Source organism: Neoarius graeffei, chromosome 5 (genome assembly GCF_027579695.1).
Source record: "Neoarius graeffei isolate fNeoGra1 chromosome 5, fNeoGra1.pri, whole genome shotgun sequence".
Lineage (NCBI taxonomy): Eukaryota > Metazoa > Chordata > Actinopteri > Siluriformes > Ariidae > Neoarius > Neoarius graeffei.
Genome location: NC_083573.1, coordinates 40,423,557 through 40,448,635, shown reverse-complemented (window position 1 = coordinate 40,448,635; position 25,079 = coordinate 40,423,557). Strand labels below are relative to the sequence as shown.

Here is a 25,079-nt window from a genome sequence, read left to right as displayed (position 1 = left end):
TTACTGCCTTTTCTTTTCGTTTTTCCTTGTTTCTCAGTTACGCTAGTAACCCAAGTGTGAATTCACCCAAACTGTATTGAGTAACATCAAGCACAGTCCAATGATCATGTAATAAAACAAGCAAAAGTAAAAGAATATCTTTCGCTATGCTTTTGAAGCCCCTCCCCCCAAAAAAAATCACGCACAAAGCAGGGCTCTACACTAACTTTTTTTTTTTCTCTCTCTTTTCAGGAGCACACGTGCTCCTAAGTTAAAAATTTTAGGAGCACAGGGAAAAAAATGGGGGCACAAGCACAAGTAGGTTTTCATTTAAAGGTTTATTGCAGTGCAAACCTTACACACCAACACATAAAACGCAAAATTCAATTATGAATGAATGAACAAATGAATGAATCCGGCGGCACGGTGGTGTAGTGGTTAGCGCTGTCGCCTCACAGCAAGAAGGTCCTGGGTTCGAGCCCCGGGGCCGGCGAGGGCCTTTCTGTGCGGAGTTTGCATGTTCTCCCCGTGTCCGCGTGGGTTTCCTCCGGGTGCTCCGGTTTCCCCCACAGTCCAAAGACATGCAGGTTAGGTTAACTGGTGACTCTAAATTGACCGTAGGTGTGAATGTGAGTGTGAATGGTTGTCTGTGTCTGTGTCAGCCCTGTGATGACCTGGCGACTTGTCCAGGGTGTACCCTGCCTTTCGCCCGTAGTCAGCTGGGATAGGCTCCAGCTTGCCTGCGACCCTGTAGAAGGATAAAGCGGCTAGAGATAATGAGATGAATGAATCCGTCGTTCTAGCTTTCTTCACTACACTTTCTTCCTCGTCCGTTCTTTTATTCTTGTTTCCACCATCATTGCTTTTAAAAAACACCGTTATTCTCTGCATAGCGAATATATTTCTCAGCTCAGTCCGAACCAGCTCTCCGTTATCTCTCAGTTGAATGATCTGATGAATCCCTAAAAAGCACTTTTCCCACGTAATGCCACACCCACAACATACAACCGTGGGAAAGAGGGGCAATCACAGAAAGATGAGTAGAAAACGGGAAATGTTACAGGGGATATTTATTGTGATAGTAGGCTATTGTAGCGTCAGCACAAAAGCACCAGACTCAACTTTAACTGAAAGTGTTATTCAGTAGCCTAAACTTATTCAAACTACAGACCAAGAAGAATAAAAATGCTGAAATCTCATGTCCCGGTAAAACGCACTAGCATGGCAGAACGGCAAAAAAAAATTAACTTGGGAACCACCGCAGTGCAAGACAGAGGCAATGCATGCAACTACAGACAGGGAGCAAGGCGCAGACAGAACACGCACGTACGTACACAACACTGAACACACACACTTGCAACAATACAGGCCGTTACTCGTTACACTATATTAGGTAGGCTATCCAGCGCTGGATTTACATACTTTGCAGTTTAACGTTTGATACATTTTAGAATGTTAAACTCGTCGCGTCTGTGCTCAGTGCTTTCCTAAATTGTCGGCCGCAAGAAGCCCTCGCACGAATGCGCGCTTTTTTTTCGTCATTCGCATGCTGAAAAATTCGCTCACAAATGCGAGTGAAATGTGTGCACTGTAGAGCCCTGGCACAAAGTCTCACACAGATAAAATGACAAATTGCAACTGTTTAAAATAAATGACTTAGGGGGTCGAATACTTTTAAGAGAACTAAAGAATCTTATTGTATTTAATAGCATACTTTGTCACATTCTTTACTTTAGAGCCAAGTTTTAGTGTCCCTAATTTTTCTGTCACGCTGTCTGCACCATCTGGTCTGTTCCTACAGACGGCTGAGAAATTAAAGGAAAAACCAACGTAAAGTGTCTCAGTAAAGATGACAGAGCTGCCAGAACAGCTTCAGAACCCCTTGGCATAAATATTAGTCTCGGGAAATGTACCAGAGGAATGAACACCATTTTCCCATAAGATATTCCCTCAGCTGGTGCTCTGATGATGGCGATTGAGAGCACTGTCTAACGTGTTCGTCCAAAATCTCCTACAGACTTTCAACTGGACTGATATCTGGTGACTGTTTCATTTTCATCTGGTGATATTATCATCCAGGAAGTGACCACTCCCATTAGGATAATGTTTCACTGAATATAAAGATCAGAACTTTTGTATTGATTTCCCTCCTAAGAGAAAAAGTGTATCCAAACCACATCAGCAAAGTACACTATATGGCCAAAAGTATGCGGACACCTGACAATTGTACTAATATGTCCTTTTTGAACATTTCATTCCAAAGTTAGTCCCCTCTTTGCTGCTGTATCAGCCTTCACTCTTTTAGGAAGGATTTCCATAAGATTTTGGAATGTTATGCAAATTTCTGCCCATTCACCCACAAGACCATAAATCAGGTCAAACACTGATGTTGGGTGAGGAGGCCTGGTGTGTAGTCAGCATTCCAGTTCACTCCAAAAATATTCACTGGGGTTGAGGTCAAGGCTCTGTGCATGTCATTCAAGTTCTTCCACTCCAACCCTGGTAAGCCACATCTTCATGGAGCACACTTTGTGCACAAGAGCATTGTCATGCTGGAACGTTTGGGCTTCATCGTCCCAGTGAAGGGAGATACAAAGACATTCTATACAATTATGTGCTTTCAACTTTGTGGCAGCAGATTGGAGAAGAACCACACATGGGTGTGATGGGAAGGTGTCCACATACTTTTGACCATTGTGTGTAACAGAGCCACTAGTTTTTCTGTTCAGACAATTCACACAACTTAAACCAACTTCCTTCTTTCAGCTTATTTCTGCATAAATATGACCTAAAACATCATCAGATTTTCAACACAAGTCCTAAAAGTAGATAAAGAGAACCCAGTTAAACAAATGAGACAAAAATATTATACTTGGTCATTTATTTATTGAGGAAAATGATCCAATGTTACATATCTGTGAGTGGCAAAAGTATGTGAACCTTTGCTTTCAGTATCTGGTGTGACCCCCTTGTGCAGCAATAACTGCAGCTAAACGTTTCCAGTAACTGTTGATCAGTCCTGCACACCGGCTTGGAGGAATTTTAGCCCGTTCCTCCGTACAGAACAGCTTCAACTCTGGGATGTTGGTGGGTTTCCTCACATGAACTGCTCGCTTCAGGTCCTTCCACAACATTTCGATTGGATTAAGGTCAGGACTTTGACTTGGCCATTCCAAAACATTAACTTTATTCTTCTTTAACCATTCTTTAATAGAACATTATGTGTGCTTAGGATCGTTGTCTTGCTGCATGACCCACCTTCTCTTAAGATTCAGTTCATGGACAGATGTCCTGATATTTTCCTTTAGAATCCACTGGTATAATTCAGAATTCATTGTTCCATCAATGATTGCAAGCCATCCTGGACCAGAGGCAGTAAAACAGGCCCAAACCATGATACTACCACCACCATGTTTCACAGATGGGATAAGGTTCTTATGCTGGAATGCAGTGTTTTCCTTTCTCCAAACATAACGCTTCTCATTTAAAACAAAAAGTTCTATTTTGGTCTCATCTGTCCATAAAACATTTTTCCAATAGGCTTCTGGCTTGTCCACGTGATCACTAGCAAACTGCAGTCGAGCAGCAATGTTCTTTTTGGAGAGCAGTGGCTTTCTCTTTGCAACCCTACCATGCACACCATTGTTGTTCAGTGTTCTCCTGACGGTGGACTCATGAACATTGGCTAATGTTAATGTGATAGAGGCCTTCAGTTGCTTACAAGTTACCTTAGGGTCCTTTGTGACCTCGCCGACTATTACATGCCTTGCTCTTGGAGTGATCTTTATTGGTTGACCACTCCTGGGGAGGGTAACGATGGTCTTGAATTTCCTCCATTTGTACACAATCTGTCTGACTGTGGATTGGTGGAGTCCAAACTCTTTAGAGATGGTTTTGTAACCTTTTCCAGCCTGATGAGCATCAGCAACGCTTTTTCTGAGGTCCTCAGAAATCTCCTGCCATGATGCACTTCCACAAACATGTGTTGTGAAGATCAGACTTTGATAGATCCCTGTTCTTTAAATAAAACAGGGTGCCCACTCACACCTGATTGTCATCCCATTGATTGAAAACACCTGACTCTAATTTCACCTTCAAATTTACTGCTAGTCCTATAAGTTCACATACTTTTGCCACTCACAGATATGTAACATTGGGTCATTTTCCTCAATAAATAAATGACCAAGTATAATATTTTTGTCTCATTTCTTTAACTGGGTTCTCTTTATCTACTTTTTAGACTTGTGTGAAAATGTGATGTTTTGGGTCATATTTATGCAGAAATATAGAAAATTCTAAAGGGTTCACAAACTTTCAAGCACCACTGTAAATCCTTACCACTTAATAAAATGCAAGCAGGTTTTGTAGCATTCAAGGTCCTTTATTTGTGTCCATGAAGACAAGGCCTTGTGAGAACATTTCATTTTGGTTGTTCTTAACACAATTTCAGAGTAAAGGATAAAACTAATAGCTTTAAGAGATCCATGTACAAGTTTCTGAAATCAAGCAGGGCTGCTGGTTGTGCAGTCACGCTCATCTTCAACAGCGTCTGTTACAACCAAAATATGTGAACTAATTCCTTTTTTTTAATACCATTTCCTCCAACTTTGGTCATATATCAATTCCCACCTGCTAACTAGCTCTCTCCTAAAATACAGTCATTGCAAACTGAGGAGGGTCAAGATAGTATGGCGTCCTGAGAGGGATGTGAAGCCGGCCACATCTTTTCAAACTGCTTCTCGCTCTATAGCCCAGGAGTAATAGGGTTATACCCGGAACAAATTAGTAACAAGCTGAAAATTTCAGAATATGTTCAGAATACCTTTAGGAATAACATACTAAAAGTCCCCGGAAATCCCCCTTGTGCTCTCTGAGAAATTCAAGATGGCGTCCAAAATGGCTGCCAAATGGAGATCTGCCCATATCTCAGGCCCAAAACAAAATATTAATGCAGTTAAAAGGTCAGAATATATGTTTTGTAGGGTAGGAGAGTAAATTCCAACATGTGTGTATTAATTACATTGTGTATTAACATTATATAATAACAATGTACACATTATTATAACAGTATATTTGTGTATAGTGTGGATCCATTGGTTACTCGTTCACTCCGTATCATCCTGTTCTGTTCACAAAACAACAAACACAATTACTAGGGGTTGGAGCACTTATTTTCATTAATATTAATTAAAGTAAATTGGTGGTGTAAAATGAAAAATGGCATGTTAAAAGGTCATGCTGAGTTCAGTCATTTTTAAAAGGTCATCCTGAGTTTAGTCATTTTTTGTCCGAACACACTGGCATTGCTAGTAGTAAAGACTGGCGCTAGAAACTCAAAGATTAATTTTTTTCCACCCTTAAACAAGCTTGAATAAATTCCCTACTTCATTGATGGTACAACAAAGGTCCAAGCATTACAACTGAGGCACTGAGAAGTGTTTGTCTACTCATTGTTTATAAGCAAGAGCTTTTATTGAGGCAAACCTTTTTGTCATGAAAGTCGCCGGAATGTTGAAGAAGTGTACTGAAACAGCTTGCCATTGTAGTTTTAGAAGATAGAGTTCTCAAATTTAATTTCCCTTTAATATTTTATCAAAGCTTAAAGATGCACTAAATATTAAGGAAATTGATGTCTAATTGTTGTCTTACATTATGTTCATGTTTGTAGGTAGCCTGCTAAGCTAATCTGTCATGTCAACCATCAAATTCCATGTAATTTCCACATTAATGACCTTGTAATCTTGGTTAATTTTAATTTTAACCGTGACAATGGTGAATTTGCATTACTTGTATGAGAGAACATATAATTTAACATTTTAATTGCATTTATATTATGTTTTATCCCTGAGATATTGAAAAATGGCGGCACGGTGGTGTAGTGGTTAGCGCTGTCGCCTCACAGCAAGAAGGTCCTGGGTTCGAGCCCCGGGGCCGGCGAGGGCCTTTCTGTGCGGAGTTTGCATGTTCTCCCCGTGTCCGCGTGGGTTTCCTCCGGGTGCTCCGGTTTCCCCCACAGTCCAAAGACATGCAGGTTAGGTTAACTGGTGACTCTAAATTGACCGTAGGTGTGAATGCGAGTGTGAATGGTTGTCTGTGTCTATGTGTCAGCCCTGTGATGACCTGGCGACTTGTCCAGGGTGTACCCCGCCTTTCGCCCGTAGTCAGCTGGGATAGGCTCCAGCTTGCCTGCGACCCTGTAGAAGGATAAAGCGGCTACAGATAATGAGATGAGATATTGAAAAATCTCTAATCGGCGGCCATTTTGGACGCCATCTTGAATTTCTCAGAGAGCACAAGGTGGATTCCTGGGGACTTTTAGTATGTTATTCCTAAGGGTATTCTGAACATTTTCTGAAAAATTCAGCTTGTTACTAATTTGTTCCGGGTTGGACTCAATTTTGAGCTAATGCTCTTGGGCTACTACTTTCGAGGGTGAACAGACTTGGAGGAAAGGGCTAACTAACCTCTTTTGCCTGCATGAGCTCAAAGATGTCTACAATTGGTTACTGGATGAGCGTAATGGATAATTTTGCTCTCTTGGACTCCCGGCCATGAATGACTGGCTTTGTCTGCATTCAAACCTGCACCAATAAGGAACTGACTCCAAGCGACTGCAGAAACATTAGTACAAAATATGACCTGAGACAATAGCGTTCACTCATGGAACAATAAAAGAGTTAAAACATTTTTCAACATGTTGATCAGCAATGTAACAGGAGTGAGCTTCAAATCTAGGACGCACAGCTGTGTTTGAACTGGCTGCCTGTTACCAGCTGTGCTCCCCAGTTTCTGTGTAGATTTAAATTAAATTGTATCAAGACGTTTTTAATTGCCTATATTTTAAACATAGTCCAGAGGATTGAGAAATAATTGTAGTGACCAGTCAAAAAGAATAGCCTTGCTCACTGCCATGATGATGCTATTTAACACATTTCTACTGTTGTCATAAGGCACGAACGCACTCCTTTTGCTTTTCACACTGAAATCGTCCTAAACACGTTGAATCCTGACAATGCAGTGGAGATGAGTGTTCCGTGGATCTGTGGGTGCCAGTGGAGCTCCTTGACCTCGGTCTGGCCTTGATGCAAGAACAGCAGCTGTGGTGGGAGCTTCTTTAAGCCGTCAGCCTGCTCACCCATGTCACATGACTCCACCGACAGATCCCATTGGCTGACGACATCGTCTGCTCCAGCGGCGGCAAACACGCTGGAGTCGATGGGGCTCCATTCCACTGATGTGATCGGGGCACTGTGCTGCTTGAAGGTGGCCACTGGATGCCCAGACTGAGAGAGAAGACAAAGAGGAAAGTCAGGAAACTGGAGAATGTGGAGCAACAGAAAAACAAGCAAGTACGCCTTGCTGAGAATGTTGAGGGCACAATAGTTTAAACCATTAGCATGATTACAATCTGCGCTCTCGTATTTCATCTGCGCTCAAACCTACCCTGTTTCTCTGCTTCGACAGAAATACTGTACAATAATTAACTGGAGGTTACCAGGAACGTTCGGATTACCATAAGGGAAAAAAAAAAAAGTTTGTTCTCAGCGTGGCCTGGTGATTCGATATGATGTTGCACAGAAAGTGAATAAAACCACAACACGGCAAAAGCACATTTGCATTCGAGCTGCACAAATTTGGGTGCATGCGCACAGGGCGAGTAAAGCAGAACAAGTGTTTGCATGCGTATTTCTGTATGAGGGCAAATGGAATCCAGAATAGTGAAAGGGATCCTGCGCACCGATTAAACTGTTGTGTTCTTGACTTCTGACACTGAAATAACACAATGCCCCCAAGAATTATTGGCACCTTTGATAAAGATGATCTGGAAAATCAGCATGATGTTGCCAGTTTCAGCAAGACACAAAGAAAACAAAAATATTCTCAAAACCCCGTGCTGCAATTATTGGTCCTTATTCATTAGATACTGCACCTTTTCCAAGACAACAGCACTGAGACTTCTTTTATAATGCTAAATGAGATACTAGAAGACACAAAGGGACCAGAGACCATTTCTCCCTACAAAACCTCTCCACAGCCTTCAGAAGCCTTTCTGGTAGACACTTCCCCCTTCAGTTCACCTCTCAGGTTTTCACTAAGTTTTATTTCAGTGAACTGGAATGATCACTATACAAGCTCGATTCGGTACTCCTTCCATATCTGTAGCAATTTGGAGGGACAGTTTAAATTATAGTCCTGCTAGAGATCTTGCCATGATCCAGTCATAACCTCTAGCAGATGCAGTGAGATATTAATTTACCTTTAATACACTCTCCGGCGTAGTGGTTAGTGCTGTCGCCTCACAGCAAGAAGGTCCGGGTTCGAGCCCCGTGGCCGGCGAGGGCCTTTCTTTGTGGAGTTTGCATGTTCTCCGCGTGGGTTTCCCCCACAGTCCAAAGACATGCAGGTTAGGTTAAAGGGATAGTTCGGGATTTTTGACATGAATCTGTATGGCATCCCCATCAATAGTGTCGTGCAAACACACTGACTTACCCCTGACAGCATCCTGTGAGTCCAGTTCTTGTCCAGTTTTGGTCCAGACGAAAGTAGTCCGGCAAGTTTGTTGGGGTCACGAAAGTAAAACATTTTTCGTCTCAAAACAGTATGTGTTCAAAAGAGTGATATATTTGCATCACAAAACCGTTGCCAAATAAAAAGTCAGACCTCGAAATCGCTTGGCACTATTTTCTCTCCCTTCTCATCACTGCGCGCTGCCGGCTTCATCCAGCTGCGGCTCCAGCTTCAAGGATAAGCTGGAGCCGCATAAGTAGGAGTCCCGGCGGGTGGTTTGTATTCGATTCGTTTATATCCCGACCTTGTCAGCTGTCACATTTATGTTCATGGACCCGGTAAGCTGGTAAATAATATTTATTTATTTATTTACCAAATTCTAACAGAAAACGAGAGCGCCCGAAAGGGAAAACCGAGCCGAGCCGCCTCACGGCTGTAATGCAAATTGCTTTCCTCCTCAGTATACAAGTGCGCTTCCATGGCAGGGAAAAAGAAACTACCACTGCTGCCTATGTAGTGCCCTATTTATACAAATAGGAGTCATTCAGGATTCAGCCATGTTTTTGCTCCGTGTCATGGCTGAATCCTGAATGACTCCTATTTGTATAAATAGGGCACTACATAGGCAGCAGTGGTAGTTTCTTTTTCCCTGCCATGGAAGCACACTTGTATACTGAGGAGGAAAGCAATTTGCATTACAGCCGTGAGGCGGCTCGGCTCGGTTTTCCCTTTCGGGCGCTCTCGTTTTCTGTTAGAATTTGGTAAAGAAAAAAATAAATATTATTTACCAGCTTACCGGGTCCATGAACATAAATGTGACAGCTGACAAGGTCGGGATATAAACGAATCGAATACAAACCACCCGCCGGGACTCCTACTTATGCGGCTCCAGCTTATCCTTGAAGCTGGAGCCGCAGCTGGATGAAGCCGGCAGCGCGCAGTGATAAGAAGGGAGAGAAAATAGTGCCAAGCGATTTCGAGGTCTGACTTTTTATTTGGCAACAGTTTTGTGATGCAAATATATATCACTCTTTTGAACACGTACTGTTTTGAGACGAAAAACGTTTTACTTTCGTGACCCCAACAAACTTGCCGGACTACTTTCGTCTGGACCAAAACTGGACAAGAACTGGACTCACAGGATGCTGTCAGGGGTAAGTCAGTGTGTTTGCACGACACTATTGATGGGGATGCCATACAGATTCATGTCAAAAATCCCGAACTATCCCTTTAACTGGTGACTCTAAATTGACCGTAGGTGTGAATGGATGTCTGTGTCAGCCCTGTGATGACCTGGTGACTTGTCCAGGGTGTACCCCGCCTTTCGCCCGTAGTCAGCTGGGATAGGCTACAGGGTCGCAGGCGAGCTGGAGAACAGGATAAAGCGGCTCGAGATAATGAAATGAGACACACTCTCTGGCCACTTTAATAGGAAATTGTTCTTGATTCTAAGATTCCTGTTCTTGGCTGCAGGACTAGAACCCAATGTGGTCTTCTGCTGTTGCATGTTGAGATACTTTTCTGCTCACCACGTTTGGAAAGAGTGATTGAGTTGCTATGTCCTTCCTGGTAGCTCGAACCAATCTGGCCATTTTCCTCTGACCTCTTATCAACAAGGTGTTTGTTTCCACCCACAGAACTGTCAATGCTCACTCGATGTTTTTTGTACCATTCTGTGTAAACTCTACAGACTGTTGTGTGTGAAAACCCCAGGAGATCAGCAGTTTCTGAAATACTCAAACCAGTCCATCAGGGTCAAACCAACACCCTCAGTGGCCACAGTGAAAGTCACACTTTGAGATCGTAATTTTTCCCGTTCTGATGTTTGAAGTGAACATTAACTGAAGCTCTTGATTTGTATCTGCACGTTTTTATGCATTGTGCTGCTGTCAAGGGATCGTCTGATTAGAGAACTGCATAAAACAGCAGGTGGATGGGTGTTCCTAATAAAAAGTGGCCGGTGCGTGTATCTTTCTTTATAGCTGATGGAGTACATGACTGAATATATCCTATGTGTCCTAATATAGCCTAACCAGAGACAAGAATGAAAACAGCCCCACATCATGACAGATCCTATACCGCATTTTCAAACGGGTCTGAAGTTTTCCATCCGCCCATCCATTTTGGCATATCACTACAGCGACGTGGCTGCTCTGACGGCTTCAGCCATCAAAGTGTTGCATTACATTGCAGTAGTGGTTTCCTGTTGCCTTCTACTGGATTATTATAGAAGTTTTCTGCTCTCAACCATTCACACCTATGGACAATTTAGAGCCACCAATTAACCTAACCCGCATGTCTTTGGACTTCTGAGGGAAACCGGAGCACCCGGAGGAAACCCACGCAGACACGGGGAGAACATGCAAACTCCGCACAGAAAGGCCCCCACCTCCGCTGGGCTCGAACCCAGAACCTTCTTGCTGTGAGACAACAGTGCTAACCACTACACCACCTTGCCGCCATCTGAAGTTTTACTTATTTTAAACCTATTGCCAAATTCCCTTTTTAAAAAAAAAAAAAGTCTGGTGATGTTTGGCAAAGTGCAGACACTTACATTTGTGGGAGACTTCTTCAAACAAGTCTTAAATAGCTGGAAACAAGGTGGAGTCTAATTCTGCTTTTAGGGGCTTGTTGTCCCCAGGATGCAACTATCCCCTACAATTATCCAACTGTGATCTATGGAGGAGGTTTTGCCTCTCGCACATTCTTGCTCACATTACACCTGCTTCCTTTTTTAAGAGCGTTCACTCAGGTTTAGCTGTTTGAAATGTCTTAGCTATTGCCCAAGTAGTAAAGACAAATATTTGAAGATTGTGAAGCTGTACTCGTAGAGATTGCTTAATTTAAGATAGCGAACAACTTGATCTTCATTTGTGCATCATCTCATGTTGATGGATAATTAATCTGATGTGTGCGTCATCTCGGATTTATATAGCAGTAAAATTAGGGAAGCCATGTCCTAAAGGTTAGAGAAGCAGCTTTAGGACCAAAAGGTCGCCGGTTTGATTCCCTGGACCAGCAGGAATGGCTGAAGTGCCCTTGAGCAAGGCACCTAACCCCCAACTGCTCCCCAGGCTGCTCTGGGTATGTTGTACGTCGCTCTGGATAAGAGCGTTTGCTAAATGCCTGTAATGTAATATAATGTAATGTAAAACAAGAAATCATGGATGACCGATTCCTAAATACTCAAGTATTCTAAAAGGTAAAATATTAAATAGAATGGTTGGATTAGGCACATTTTAGGGCACAGTCAAGCTGATAAACAGACAAAACATCTCACATAACCTTTTTTTCCCCCCACTGACAAGAGTTTCCTTTTTTTTTTTTTTTTTTTTAAATCATAGACCAGAAACCATTAGTTTCTTATTCTGCATTATTAAAGGAAATTCTGGGGTTCCATGTAAGTGTCTGTGGCTTCAATTGATATGGTAATTAAACAGAAACTGCTCACCTGGAACTGCCTCAAGTCCCACACCTTCAGAAGCCCATCATCCCCTCCAGATAACAGGAACGGTTCAGTCCGATTCCAGCTGATGACGTTAACATCTGATGTGTGAGCCTCATTGGCTGAGAGCATCGATTTTGGAGGAGCTCTGATATCCCAAATCCGAATGGACTGATCCACTGAGCAGGAGGCGAAAACCTGGGAGGCAGAGTAAAATAACCACTCATGACAAATAGCTTAACTGTGCATATGTATAATTATTATGAAGTTGGATCTGTACATTACGGTATTCAGTCACAACTGACCATTTTTGTTGTCTATATTGACTTACTGTTGCTTCAGTAGGTGACCACTGGAGGTCCTCAACAGACTTGGTATGAGAGCTAAAAGGCCGCTGGTCAATCTGCCAGGAAGTCCCACCCTCTCGTGGTTCCCACACGTGAATGTTCTTCTTGCAGTCTCCACTCACAAGCCGGCCTTCGAAGTAAAGTGGGACAACGCAGGTTTAATGAGCGATTCTTTTGATTTCCTTCTGGGAGACAAATCGAACATTAAAATTTCCACTGTGCTCACTTACCTGGTACTTTTGGAGACCAGTCTAGGGCAAAGCCTTCTGTCATGTGACCTGAGAAACTGAACAAAGGTGTGGCCTCTTTCTGCTGTTTAATGAATGCTGACATGGCAGCAGAGCTGTGAACTGCTTCCAGCTGTGGCCGAAGATCAAAAATTTCCACCTGTTCTTTCTCACACCAGACAGCAGCCAATGACCGCTCACTATTCTGGGTCACCTGAGTCACCGAAACAAAGCAAAATGTACTTTTAAGAAATAATAATAATAATAATAATAATAAAACAGACCCTTTTCTGTTGACTGACTTTCAAACCAAGAACACATTTTATTATCTGTCTATTACCCCTTTTCCACCAAATCAGTTCCAGGGCTGGTTCGGGGCCAGTGCTGGTGTTGGTTCACAACTCGTTCAACTTGCGAGCCAGCTGAGAACCAGTTTGCTTTTCCATAGCTCACGGTGCTAAGGGAAGCCACGTCATTACGTCGCTGTATACGTCAGTTACGTCGCTACGTTTGCATAAACCTTGGCGCGAATATCGAAGCAAAAACAACACGGAAGAAGAAGCAGCAGCAACAACAATAATAATAATAATAATAATAATGGATGACTTCGCATTTGTACAGCTGCTGCTTCTCGTCGCTTAAAAATGGCGATCTTTTGCGGTCTTGTTATTGTTGTTGGTCTTAACAACTCCCCCCCCCGCTGACGTAAGCGGTTCTTTCCTCTGGCCCAGCAGAGAGTTGGTGCTAGCCTGGAACCGGTTTTTCTGGCCCCAGAGCCAGTTCTTCGTCAGTGGAAACAGAAAACCCGGTTCCAAACTAAGCACTGGCCCCGAACCAGCCCTGGAACTGCTTTGGTGGAAAAGGGGCATCTAACGAGTTTACAGAAGTCCCTATTTAGGAGCACTAAATAAACAAGCATCATTAGGAGATGACATTTCCCCCAAGCGAAACCCATCCATCCATCCATCATCACTTATCTAGGTCACAGCGGTAGCAGCCTAAGCAGAGCAGAGCAGCCCAGACTTCCCTCTCCCCGGCCACCTCCACCAGCTCTTCCGGAAGAATACAGAGGTGTTCCCAGGCCAGCCGAGAGATGTAATCTTTCCAGTGTGTCCTGGGTCTGCCCCGGGGTCTCCTCCCAGTGGGGCATGCCCAGAAAACCTCCCTTGGGAGGCGTTCAGGGGGCATCATAACAAGGTGCCCAAACCACCTCAACTAACTCCTTTCGATGTGGAGGAGCAGTAGCGGTTTTACTCTGAGTCTCTCCTGAATGACCAAGCTTCTCACCCTGTTTCTAAGTGAGAGCCCAGCCACCCTGCGGAGAAAACTTTTTTCTACCGCTTGTATCTGCGATATCATTTTTTCGGTCACTACCCATAGCTTGTGACCATAGGTGAGGATAGGAATGTGGATGGACCAGTAAATTGAGAGCTTTGCCTTTTGGCTTAGCTCTCTCTTTACTCCACTCCAAGTGAAACCCTACTCTAAATTTTCTTAAGCTGAATTGGTTGCCATGGAAATACAGAAGAAAGAAAAAAAAAAAAAAATCACGGAAATCCCAAAATGTAAGGCACAATTCCTCTAGTCGCTTAACAGAACTGTCGGGTCTCATGAAAAAAAAAATCCTAATCGTTTTTTAGTTATGCTCTGGAAACTAAAATGCTGACAGACGGACGGACGGAGCGATAGCTATATCTCCGCGCATTATATGCCGGGAGGGATAACAACTGAAGCAGTCATAATTAGTCACTCACTCTGACTCTATTTATTCCCCCATAATGGGGCACCATGGCCAGCTCCATCTGTGGCTTCTTGTCCTCATCACCCTGTTCTTCATCACTCTCATCACTCCTGTCCTCCTCCTCCTCCTCTTCTTCATCATCTTGTTCAGTGCCATACAGGTTGTGCATGCGCATAACAATGAGTCTGGGCACAAACAGGAAAATATGTGAACCAATTTTTCTTTTTAATTCTGTTTTACCTATGGCCAGTTATACAAGCATTTACATATGGAAATTTGCAATCAAATGCACAAAAAAAAAAAAAAAGGTAGTACAATGTGCATACAGTTTATTTGTTGGTCTGTGAAACGTACTGACCTGTTACTGAGAGCGGTGTCGGCTTGGGTACCTGCACACAGCAGCATGGACAAGGGAAACGTCTCTCTCCCGTCTCCCTCAGCATCACGTAATACATCAAAACTCAGACAAGGGGCACCTGGGAAAAAGGAAAATGTAGGTGATTTATACTCAAGTTTTTTGGACAGTCTTAGTCAACCATCATTAAAACTTATGTACTACAGATCTAAACTCATCTCATCTCATCATCTCTAGCCGCTTTATCCTGTTCTACAGGGTCGCAGGCAAGCTGGAGCCCAGAGTCACCAGTTAACCTAACCTGCATGTCTTTGTACTGTGGGGGAAACCGGAGCACCCGGAGGAAACCCACGCGGACACGGGGGGAACATGCAAACTCTGCACAGAAAGGCCCTCGCCGGCCACGGGGCTCGAACCCGGACCTCCTTGTTGTGAGGCGACAGCGCTAACCACTACGCCACCGTGCCGCCCCAGATCTAAACTGTGACAGCATTTATAATCTTTAAAAGGGAGCCTGGTAAATGAACCATTATCTGTGTGTTTTGGCCTCAGGCTGTTTTTGTTTCTGAGCCAAGGATGTGAATATATACTCCACTTTTCAAGTGACAACATAGCCTTGCTAAGGAAATGATATCATGGGGATTTATAGCTCAAACACTGAAGGGTAAACTTAAGGGAAATTTCTTCTAGCAAAATCAGTGAATCAAAGAAACGTGGCTGATGGGCTCTTGCTGAGTATATGCTCACAACAAGCAACACACAGCACCTACACCTACTACCAGTACTGCTGGGTAAAGGCTTAGTTGCTTATTACACGCTAATAATCAATTGGCTCAGGTAATATCTTGAAGCCCAGCTGGTAATTATTATTATACATACAGGACACTTTTTTTGATGGAATAAAAACATGTATTCTAGTTCTAGCAGGTTCCATTCATTTGGTTTAATACCATGCAATATGGGCGGCACGGTGGTGTAGTGGTTAGCGCTGTCGCCTCACAGCAAGAAGGTCCGGGTTCGAGCCCCGTGGTCGGCGAGGGCCTTTCTGTGCTGAGTTTGCATGTTCTCCCCGTGTCCGCGTGGGTTTCCTCCGGGTGCTCCGGTTTCCCCCACAGTCCAAAGACATGCAGGTTAGGTTAACTGGTGACTCTAAATTGACCGTAGGTGTGAATGGTTGTCTGTGTCTATGTGTCAGCCCTGTGATGACCTGGCGACTTGTCCAGGGTGTACCCCGCCTTTCGCCCGTAGTCAGCTGGGATAGGCTCCAGCTTGCCTGCGACCCTGTAGAACAAGATAAAGCGGCTAGAGATAATGAGATGAGATGAGACTCTAAAGTCCTTCCCGTGCCATATGGCGCATTAGGGCGGCGCTGATCTCCGTTTCCATACCCCTCGGGCTCTCGCCTATTACATAGCTAGGGTTACAGTCGGGGGCGAGTCCTCTGGTAACCACGAGAGTTTGACTCCCCACTCGCATCTGTATTGCAGCGTGCCTTGTCAGACGGCAGTAGGTACCATTTTTATGACGGTCTTTGGTATGGACCATGAGTAGAACTCGCAATCTCCTGATCGAGAGGTGGACACACTAACCAATAGGCCAACTCGCGGTACCATGAAAAAAAGCCAGCCAATATTATTTAATTACTGTGAGTTCTGACTGGCTTGAATGTAAGCTGTCAAGTTACATGCCAATCCTGAGATACCAGTGATGCTGACCTCTTCTGCTCTTCAGACCTGCCTAATCCATCCTGATGCCCTACATCTGGCTGGAGTCTCGTCACATCGCTCCTGTTTAGGATGACCCCTATGGATAGTCTAAAGCACTGGTTCTCAGTCCTGCTCCTGGACCCCCTACTCTGCATGTTTTCCATCTTTCCCTGCTCTACCTACCTGACTGAACTCATAAGTGCCACTTTTGATTTGCTGAGCACACCTTATTCTAAAGATACACTTCGGAGATGGCTCTGGACACTTCCAGGTTTGCTACAATGACTTTGGATTACAATTTCCATAACTTTAGGACTGCAGTTATCATGAACAGTTGATTATTTCAACAAAATGGACTTCATTTTGTTCATTTAGCCGAGGGCTATGGAAACAGAGATTGGCGCTGCCCTAATGCGCCATACGGCACGGGAAGGGCTTTAGAATATCAGATATATTCCATGAAGATGCTCTGCACACTTACAGTAATGCTTTTATGACTGAGGACTACAGTTGACTTGCTAACTTTAGGACTGCAGTTGTCATGAACAGTTTTGTACTCAAGTTTCCATCAATGAAGAGTTACAACATCAACGAAACTGACAAATGAGGTGGGGTTCCCTGGAACAGTGGTGTAAGTGGTTAGCACGGTTGCCTCACAGCAAGAAGGTTCTGGGTTCGAGCCCAGCGGCCGGTGGGGGCCTTTCTGTGTGGAGTTTGCATGCTCTCCCAGTGCCTGCGTGGGTTTCCTCCGGTTTCCCCCACAGTCCAAAGACATGCGGTTAGGTTAAAGTGCATATCACGGGTAAATTCAGGAGCAAGATCAATTTAATTCTCCTATTTTATATTAAACTTTAGTCAAATATCTGTAACGTTCTGCATTCTCTGCAATTTTTTTACCTTGCGCAATACCAGAAAAATTCAGTTGAAATCAAGCCACTTGAGGCGAATTGGTCCGCCTCTGAAAAAACTTGGCATTTGAATTTTGCGGCAAACATTGATTTTTGTGGCGTCATCTGCAGGATGCCTCCCTCTGAATCCTACGCCAGCGCTGGTTTGTTTATGAGAAAACGACCTGGTGGTTTTCTGCAAATTTCTTCAACGTTATCGCGTAATTATTAAAATGGTTAACAGATGTATCGTAGGAGGGTGTAGCAACACCAATCTTGATGGGATTAGTACTCATCGTTTCCCAAAAGACCGGACAATGAGAGAGAAATGGGAGCGCTTGGTCTACACAGGCTGTGCACTGAAACCGTGCAAAGCTCGCGCAGCCTGCTGGCGCTTCCGCAGGTGACGTCACGAATCTGGCTCCAGACTCCCTTGGGATTTTTCCAGATGCGTTTTGTTATTTTATTTTTTTCTGCTGTAGACAGATGGCCTTGTGCAAAATTACCCTTCTGGATGAGTGTGTAAAGGGACATTCTTTCATATTAAAAAAAAAAAGAAATCGGTCCAGAATATGCACTTTAATATGGGACGGACTTGGGCTGAGGTGCCCTTGAACGAGGCACCTAACTCCCAACTGCTCCCCGGGCGCTGTTAGCATAATTGCCCACTGCTCTGGGTATGTGTGTGTTCACTGCTTCAGATGGGTTAAATGCAGAGAGGAATTTCACAAGTGTGTGATAAAGTTGTGTGCTTTCTTTTGAGTCTGGTTTCTCTCAAGGTTTCTTCCTCAAGTCATCTGAGGGAATTTTTCCTCGCCACCGTCGACACAGGCTTGTTCATTGGGGATAGATTGGGGTCAAATTAGCTCATGTTTAAAGTCATTCAAATTCTGTAAAGCTGCTTTGTGACAGTGTCTACTGTTAAAAGCGCTATACAAACAAACTTGACTTCATGTTAAAGCTATAATGAATGTCCTGGTTACACAGTTATACTTTGTGACAGGACTATATAGAAGCGAGTTATTTATAATCATGCTATCTTATCACTCAGATGAGGATGGGTTCCTTTTGAGTCTGGCTCCTCAGAGGGTTCTAACTCATGTCGTCTCAGGGAGTTTTTCCTTGCCATCGTCACCTCGGGTTTGTTCGTTAGGGATAAATTCATTTGTTAGATATACATTTATTAGTTGCTATGTTTAAAATCTTTGTTTTTCTGTAAAGTTGCTTTGCGACAATGCTTGTTGTTAAAAGAGCTACGAGTTGTTTTACAATCAGGGTACAAAGTTTGTGTCACAGGGGTCCAAAATTCAAATTGATTCAAACTGGTTCTTGTACCAGTTAAGTGAAGGACAAGTTAAAGAACAGATTTCAGGTAATTTTTTGACATGTGTGTATGGTAGTTTTGTGTAATCTGCTATAAGATAAAGAAGATTAAGTGTAGCTTTAAGCAGGGCTGGGAGAAACAAATGAAGTGATTCTGGGAAAGGACTTTTTTTTTTTTTGACAATTCAGAATCCACTACTTCCATAGTGCTTTTAAATATAAGGCTGTAAGCTTTGTGCTAGTTGTGTCTAATATTTATGTCCCAATATCTTGACCACATTTTAGGATTTAAATAATCTCATCTCGTTTCATTATCTCTAGCTGCTTTATCCTGTTCTACAGGGTCGCAGGCAAGCTGGAGCCTATCCCAGCTGACTATGGGTGAGAGGCGGGGTACACCCTGGACAAGTCGCCAGGTCATCACAGGGCTGACACATAGACACAGACAACCATTCACACTCACATTCACACCTACGGTCAATTTAGAGTCACCAGTTAACCTAACCTGCATGTCTTTGGACTGTGGGGGAAACCGGAGCACCCGGAGGAAACCCACACGGACACAGGGAGAACATGCAAACTCCACACAGAAAGGCCCTCGCCGGCCACGGGGCTCGAACCCGGACCTTCTTGCTGTGAGGCAACAGCGCTAACCACTACACCACCATGCCGCCCATGAAAATAATAATTTTAGATATGTTATTTTATATTGGAGAGGACATTTTTTTGACACAATTACATACTAATTTGATCAAAATAGTCTGAAAACTTACTGGCATTCAACATTAAAACTTAACCATGTTTCCAATGATATGGAACCAAATATGTGTTTTATGGTATAAAGAATGATGTAAGTGCATCCCTTTTGGAGCTACCTGTGGTCAAAAAAGCACCTTTTTTAATGACACGAGTACTCATTATCTGTAGCCGCTTTATCCTGTTCTACAGGGTCGCAGGCAAGCTGGAGCCTATCCCAGCTGACTACGGGCGAAAGGCGGGGTACACCCTGGACAAGTCGCCAGGTCATCACAGGGCTGACACATAGACACAGACAACCATTCACACTCACATTCACACCTACGGTCAATTTAGAGTCACCAGTTAACCTAACCTGCATGTCTTTGGACTGTGGGGGAAACCGGAGCACCCGGAGGAAACCCACGCGGACACGGGGAGAACATGCAAACTCCACACAGAAAGGCCCTCGCCGGCCACGGGGCTCGAACCCGGACCTTCTTGCTGTGAGGCGACAGCGCTAACCACTACACCACCGTGCCGCCCATGAAAATAATAATTTTAGATATGTTATTTTATATTGGAGAGGACATTTTTTTGACACAGTTACATACTAATTTGATCAAAATAGTCTGAAAACTTACTGGCATTCAACATTAAAACTTAACCATGTTTCCAATGATATGGAACCAAATATGTGTTTTATGGTATAAAGAATGATGTAAGTGCATCCCTTTTGGAGCTACCTGTGGTCAAAAAAGCACTTTTTCTAAATGACACGAGTAATTTTGCTAAATATGACATATATTGCCATACATTCACCAAAAATAACGTTATCACCACATTTTTTTTGCATGGTAAATAGAGCGATCACAGGGCTACAATAAACAACCAAGTTTATTTAGTCAAGCCTTTTGATATTGAAGATAATAAGTGTTAAATGTGATTTTTAGCTTGCGGACCCTGACTGTAAAACAACCCGTATACAAACAAACTGACTTGACTCAGAGCGTCTCACCTGTCTGGCACTCGTGATACATGCGGTAAGCCGAGCGGTCCATCTCCAGCTCTTCTCCCGGCTGAAGCGGCTCAACGCCGGGCACAAACACTTTACTCTGCCCGCCCTCTTCATCCTGTCCGTCTTCTTCCTCCATCTCATCTTCATCGCTGTCACCCGCCTCCATCTCTTCAACTTCTTCATCTTCACAAAGAAGCGTGTTTTCATCGGGCGCAGCCATTTTGAGAACTCCAAAAGCAGCGTAGGGCGCACTTCCGGTGACGTCATTTCAAAGCGCCATACTAGTGGGGTGGTTTTTTTTGTTTTTTTTTTGGTCTGTTTTTTTTTTTTATATTTATTGAAAACAACAGCAACAAAATACAAATACAGTTATTAATACAAACACAAACAACAAACCAAGAGCCGGGGGAGTTTTCAAATAAAAACACTGAATGTAGGTGGAATGACATGCTTTCAGCTCATGAAATGGAATGACATTGTCTCTAAGTGGAATGACATACTTTTAGGTTATGTTATCAGTGATATCACCTTTTACAAATGGAATGACAGCGTTTCCAGGTGCAATGACATACTTTAAGCTAATGTTATCAGTGATATCCCCTTTTACAAATGGAATGACAGTGTTTTTAGGTGGAATGACATACTCTGAGGCAATGTTATCAGTGATATCACCTATAACCTAACCCTAACCCTAGAAACAATGCCATTCCATTTGTTAATTTGATATCACTGATAACATTGCGGGGCGGCACGGTGGTGTAGTGGTTAGCGCTGTCGCCTCACAGCAAGAAGGTCCTGGGTTCGAGCCCCGGGGCCGGCGAGGGCCTTTCTGTGCGGAGTTTGCATGTTCTCCCCGTGTCCGCGTGGGTTTCCTCCGGGTGCTCCGGTTTCCCCCACAGTCCAAAGACATGCAGGTTAGGTTAACTGGTGACTCTAAATTGACCGTAGGTGTGAGTGTGAATGGTTGTCTGTGTCTATGTGTCAGCCCTGTGATGACCTGGCGACTTGTCCAGGGTGTACCCCACCTTTCGCCCATAGTCAGCTGGGATAGGCTCCAGCTTGCCTGCGACCCTGTAGAACAGGATAAAGCGGCTAGAGATAATGAGATGAGATGATAACATTGCCTCAAAGTATGTCATTCCACCTAGAAACCTTATCATTCCATTTGTAAAAGGTGATATCACTAGTGGTGTGTCGTTCACGAACGAACCGTTCTTTTTGAACGAGTCTTCGAAGTGAACGACTAGAACTAGTTCGCGCTGCCTCTCGTTCTCGGTCGTTGGCGAGGACCAGTTCAGGATCTGTTCAGTAGCAGAAGGGCGTCCAACTTGCATTTTGATCTGTGCAGAGCAGCGCCACTTTACTTCTTTAACCCTTTGGTGACTGACCCCTTGAAAATGGTTCCTCCAGGAACCATGACATTTCAGTTGTCAAGACAACGGAAAAACTAAAATACAAATACAAGAGCATTTTGTTTTGTGCACAAGAGCATTGTGACGTATCTTTCTGTTTTTGTATTTTAGTTTTTCCGTTGTCTTGACAACTGAAACGTCATCGTTCCTGGAGGAACCATTTTCAAGGGGTCAGTCACCAAAGGGTTTTAAGGGCTATCTGAGCCCTATTATCAGAGCGTTGACACGTGCCAGGTCTTTAGTTTACAATTTAGAGCTCTCACTCAGCAATACATTTCAGTTCACAGCGAACGAGCTCAGCAGCCAGCCTGCCTGCTGCCATACTGGGCTGGGCGCATAGCAACGGTTTCCATGACTGTGATAAACAATGAAGAACGTGGCTCTGGAGATCACGGCATACTGTGTTCGTTTTTTTAATGTTAATGCAATTTGTAATAAAGTGGTTTGTTCTTTGTAATGAGCGTTGCTGTTGAATATGAGCAAAATGGGTGTTACTTAATGGGTTTGAACAACTGCATGAAACAGTCTGCATCTATCATAGTTGGCTTTACTTTATTTCCCTTGCCTACTGGGAGATCAGAAAGTTCGCACCACTATGGGGGCGGGGGGCATGCATGTCTATTACAATTTCATAATAATACTTCAAAAAAGAGAGAATAAAATACAGCGGGCTGCCACTACTTATTTATTCAGAACTAGCATTTGTATTCATTTTTTCAGCAACACCACCACCTCTCTCGTTGTTGACAGAGTAGTAGGGGAGAGTGGGGTAAGATGAGCCACTTTTTACATTTTTCATCATAACTACATGTTAAAGCCATTTTTGCTTCCAGTCTACACACCATACCAAATTTCAAAGTGTACTGTTACTATCTGAGCAAAACATAATTGATAAGCTCTTATGGTTAGAGTGATATTACCTCTTGAAAAAAAATGTCAAGTGGCTCAACTTACCCCATGCACGGGGTAAGATGAGCCACTGTGTGGGGTAAATTGAGCCAACACAAAACATGTTAGGTTAACAAAGTAAACAACTTTTATTATTAGAAATGCAATCAATGAATCAAGTCAAGTCAATCAAGTGGGGGATAGGGCCGTTGCATAGAGAAGGGGAGATGAAGAGAGAGGTGATAGAACGAGATGGGATAGGGAGGGATAGATAGATGGATAGAGAGATATATATGCGTAGATAGATAGAAAGAGGGATGGTTAGAGAGGGAACGAGAGATATACTATATTATAGAAATTACTAAAACAGTAGAACAGTGCCAAAAAAATCTTATTTCTTTCAGTAGGTTAAAACATTGCTAAAACATGCAGCAATCATTCCATCAATCATTCAATCATTTCATCATTATTCAATGTTCCAAGCGTTCAAATTGCAAGGGAACACCATTTGCCTCTCCCTCCGTGCTGTCCGCCCAACAGTAAAGGGGCGGGGCAATTTTTTCACAATATCCTGTCTTGACAGGACAGCCTCATCTTTCTCTTTGAAGACAAAGGTTGGCTTTCTTGCAGAGCCATGGCATGACCGGCTTCTTTTGAGAAATCTTGCCTCTATTTCGAAGACATCCAATTTGATTATCTGGCCAATGAAGAAATGCACTTTCTTCTTCCCCGTGTATTTTGCCACAACATAATCCCCCACATCTAACAACTGGTCTTCCTCATCTGATGTCATATATATATATATATATATATATATATATATATATATATATGTTGTTGTCATATATGACCAGTAAATGTGAAAACTTAAGTGTCATCCATATTGGGTAAGCTCAGCCACCAATTGGGTAAGTTGAGCCAGTGGCTCAACTTGCCCCACATCTAATGGCTCATCTTACCCCATGGCCACCATTTTGTAGAAAAATGCTAATAAAGGGGATTAGGCTAATCAAAATTATTTTTATTAGCATTCATATCATAGCTTAGAAAGCCACTAACTTAACCCTAATGTGTCTAAATATTATTCTACTTTTGTCTTCTCTAAATCATCTTCACTGTGGACAAACATGGAATTGACTTAGAAAGCACAAAAACACATTTTTATAAATATGTCCCTCACTTAGTTTGACATGTGGTGCTCCTCTCCACAAGTGTAAGTAAATGGTCCCGGCCCCCTTTGAATGTGGTCACATGGTCACATTTGTTTACTGTTTCTTAGAAACAGGGGGTGGCTCATCTTACCCCCTGGCTCATCTTACCCCGCTCTCCCCTACTGGACGGAGCTAGCGCCAGATACAGTACACAATTGACTGGTCATTGTAAACTGTGAGTTTTAAAATTGAGACCAGTTCAAGAAGAAACAATGCAAACAATGTAGGCAGTACGAATACATATAAAAATTACAAGAACTTTATTTACCTTTTCAGATTAACTTTACAGGGCGGCACGGTGGTGTAGTGGTTAGCGCTGGCGCCTCACAGCAAGAAGGTCCTGGGTTCGAGCCCCGTGGCCGGCGAGGGCCTTTCTGTGTGGAGTTTGCATGTTCTCCCCGTGTCCGCGTGGGTTTCCTCCGGGTGCTCCGGTTTCCCCCACAGTCCAAAGACATGCAGGTTAGGTTAACTGGTGACTCTAAATTGACCGTAGGTGTGAATGTGAGTGTGAATGGTTGTCTGTGTCTATGTGTCAGCCCTGTGATGACCTGGCGACTTGTCCAGGGTGTACCCCGCCCTTCGCCCGTAGTCAGCTGGGATAGGCTCCAGCTTGCCTGCGACCCTGTAGAAGGATAAAGCGGCTACAGATAATGAGATGAGATGAGATTAACTTTACAGTGACTTGATTTATCACAACTTTTTCTCAAGCACATTGTAATGTATGAAAATCTATTGTGGATGGCACCTCTGCCGCCTCTCGTTCACTCAAGATGAACTAAACTTCGGATGACAGCCATTGTTGTGCCGCTTTGGTGTGACGTCATCAAAATGAACGAGTGAACGAACTGAACGAACGAATTTCTTTGCTGAACTGACCGACATGAACGAACTGGCGGAAATGAATCGCCATGTCCCACCAATAGATATCACTGACAACATTAGCTCAAAGTAAGTCAATACATATAGAAACCCTGTCATTCCATTTGTAAAAGCTGATATCCCACCAAGCACCCACTTATCTTATCCTAGGGAGGTCTAAAACTAAAGATTTCAATCGTTATTCCATTTGTAAGAATCTGAATGGGGCGGCACGGTGGTGTAGTGGTTAGCGCTGTCGCCTCACAGCAAGAAGGTCTGGGTTCGAGCCCCGGGGCCGGCGAGGGCCTTTCTGTGCGGAGTTTGCATGTTCTCCCCGTGTCCGCGTGGGTTTCCTCCGGGTGCTCCGGTTTCCCCCACAGTCCAAAGACATGCAGGTTAGGTTAACTGGTGACTCTAAATTGACCGTGAGTGTGAATGT

General features: G+C 43.6%; 1 protein-coding gene across 1 annotated transcript; it reads right to left on the bottom strand.

Moving 5' to 3' along the window:
• Positions 1-4,339: 4,339 nt before the first annotated feature.
• Positions 4,340-20,516, bottom strand: grwd1 (glutamate-rich WD repeat containing 1). Its single transcript, XM_060921694.1, has 7 exons — positions 20,272-20,516; positions 14,606-14,723; positions 14,261-14,432; positions 12,510-12,720; positions 12,264-12,409; positions 11,939-12,130; positions 4,340-7,262 (listed from the first exon to the last, which is right to left on the bottom strand). The coding sequence occupies exons 1-7, from the start codon at positions 20,489-20,491 to the stop codon at positions 6,954-6,956; spliced, it is 1,368 nt and encodes a 455-aa protein (XP_060777677.1). The 5' UTR covers positions 20,492-20,516; the 3' UTR covers positions 4,340-6,953.
• Between the last annotated feature and the right edge of the window lie 4,563 nt (positions 20,517-25,079).